Source organism: Salvelinus namaycush, chromosome 26 (assembly GCF_016432855.1).
Source record: "Salvelinus namaycush isolate Seneca chromosome 26, SaNama_1.0, whole genome shotgun sequence".
Classification (NCBI taxonomy): Eukaryota; Metazoa; Chordata; class Actinopteri; order Salmoniformes; family Salmonidae; genus Salvelinus; species Salvelinus namaycush.
In genome coordinates, this window is record NC_052332.1 from 10,726,997 (window position 1) to 10,729,658 (window position 2,662).

At 51.2% G+C, this 2,662-nt stretch overlaps 1 protein-coding gene across 1 annotated transcript; it reads right to left on the minus strand.

Moving 5' to 3' along the window:
* Positions 1 to 223: 223 nt before the first annotated feature.
* Positions 224 to 2,303, minus strand: LOC120021868 (neuropeptide Y receptor type 1-like). Its single transcript, XM_038965713.1, has 5 exons — positions 1,995 to 2,303; positions 1,620 to 1,861; positions 1,386 to 1,532; positions 668 to 884; positions 224 to 439 (listed from the first exon to the last, which is right to left on the minus strand). Exons 1-5 carry the CDS (start codon positions 2,301 to 2,303, stop codon positions 224 to 226), a joined length of 1,131 nt encoding a protein of 376 aa, XP_038821641.1.
* Positions 2,304 to 2,662: the final 359 nt, after the last annotated feature.

Genomic DNA, 2,662 nt, shown 5'->3' on the forward strand with positions numbered 1-2,662 from the left:
GTCCTGTCTGTCCAGCTGCTTATTTCCACTCTGTCTCTCTTTAGCATCCGCCGCTAGCTCTGTCCATTAGCGTTAGCTGCTCTATGCCAGCTCTGTTCATTTGGGGGTTTGTCTGTTTGCTGCTTACTTGATATGAACTGTATCCTTGTTGTTACACCCTGTCTGACAGCTGTACACGCTACACTACTCATCCATTAGCATTAGCCACTCTGTTGGCTAGACGTTAGCTGCGTACGCTAACACTGGGCTCGGCCCGTGGAGGCAGCGCGGTGCTCATTGACCCTGCCCGGTTCAGCGTTGACATCTTGGTTATCCCCTCGCTGCCGACGGTAGAGAGCGGGAAATTCTCATAGCTCTCTGGCGCCCCCAAGCCACAGTGGCAGCGCTGCAGCTGAACCTTCAACTCCTTTTGAAAGTTACTGTTCAGGAAGCCGTACACCTGTGTGTGTGTGTGTGTGTGTGTGTGTGTGTGTGTGTGTGTGTGTGTGTGTGTGTGTGTGTGTGTGTGTGTGTGTGTGTGTGTGTGTGTGTGGAAAAGGTGTTAATGTACAGCACCAGCACATGTTTGTAATGACATTTCCATTTCCACAATTTTTATCAATACAGTTCAGTTCAATAAAAATTAAGTTCATTTAATTTCAATTTAATTCTAGTCCAGTCCACTCACCACAGGGTTGACACAGGTGGAGGCCATGGCAGTGAGGTGGCAGGCAGAGAACAAAGCATCGTGCTGGCAGGCGGGCAGCGCCTGGTGGTGCCAGTCGAATATCGTGTTGAACACGTTGAGCGGCAGCCAGCAAAGGGCGAAGGCAGCTACGATGGCCGCCAGCATAGCATTGATCCTCTGGGCTCCTCGGGCCATCCGGCTCCGCTCCACCATGTCCCTAGATGGGAGAAACACAGGAATGGACTTTTTATTTGTTCTTGGGGGGGCCACAGGACTAGATGAATGGGATTTATACCACACTATACCAGGTACTCATTAACTTCATTAACATTTACTCATTAACTGTTCACTGGCTATCCCCTTTGATAATCATTGGACTACTACTGCACTCATTCATTTATTTCATTCTCCAATTCATCATTGGTAATTAATTGACTACCATTCACTGAATCCTGTCCTGATGTATTACCTGCGTCTGAGTAAGTAGACTCTCATTTGTCTTCAACTTTTCTTCACAATGACTCCATTGACTATGAACGACTCATTAATTTGCCAATTCTTTGACTGTCCTGTGTGTGTGTGTGTGTGTGTGTGTGTGTGTGTGTGTGTGTGCGTGCGTGCGTGCGTGCGTGCGTGCGTGCGTGCGTGCGTGCGTGCGTGCGTGCCTGCTTGCGTGTGAGTGTGCATGCACGTGTGTGTGCGTGCATGTGTGTGTCACCTGCGTCGACGTAGGCGTAGGAAAATGCGGAGGTAGCAGAGCAGCACCAATAGCAGAGGGACGCAGTACTGGAACAGCAGCAGGAAGGTGGTGTAGGCCAGACGGTGTCTATCTGTCGGCCATTTCTCCATACAGATCACATGGTCTCTGAGGAGAGAGAGAGAGAGAGAGAGGAAGAGAGAGAGAGTGCTACATCTGGCATGCACAATCAAACACACACACACACACACTAACCTGAAGGGGTTGGCGGGCAGTGTGAGGTTCTGGAAGGGATCGTCAGTCAGAATGTTGTAGGATAGGAAGGGGAGGGATATTAAGCAGGCGACCAACCAGGTGAGACCTACGGCCAGATAGGAGTGGCCTGCTGCTGGGGACCAGCCAGTAGGGTGCAGTATCAACTGATGGCGCTCCAACGCAATCAACACCAGGGAGAATATAGACACCGTCACTGACACACACTGTACAAATGGAGTGACCTGAGAGGGAAGAGAGGAGATATATGAGGGAGAAGAGAGGGAGCGGGAGGAGAAAAAAAAGACAGATTACAGACACAAGCAAACACGGAACGGTTATCCAACAAACATACAGGTGCAGGAACTGTGTTCTCACCTTGCAGAGTGCCTCTCCCAATACCCAGCGGTCCATCAGAGTGTAGATGACGGTGACTGGCAGACACACCACACACATCAGGATGTCCGAGCAGGACAGGTTGGCGATCAGAATGTTGGTGACGTTACGCAGCTCCTTCTGCCGCCCAATGATGAACACCAGGCCCACGTTGCCTAGTAACCCCACCGCGATCACCGTGCTGTAGGCCACAATAAGGAATGTGGCCCCGCACACCGAGGGCGGGCACTGGCCTGACTCGGACCAATCAATGGTCTCCCAGATGCCAGGGGAGCTGCTGTTATTGGTCATGGTGGAAGAAGGGCTTTGGAGGCTGTTAGAGGGTGCTTACTGAACTCCCTCTGAGGGGGTAGAGACTGGGAGTTGATGGGGGGCCCGAGAGAGTTCAAGGCGGTGTAGAGGGGTACAGGGTGATGGGGTAGACAGGCAGTTATAGTCTTTCTATACCCTTCTCAGTTGGCCACAGCTGGTTGGTCGTCATGTTGCTAGTCGCCGTGATTGGCTGTCCGAGTCTGCTAATCACTTTTATTGGCTGAGCCCACTCCCTCGGTCTGCTGGAGACACTGTGACTGGCTTGGCTCAGGATCAGCTCAAAGTCTCTATGTGTAAAACAGGGAAGACAATAGAAGATAATCTCACAGTCTATTTAC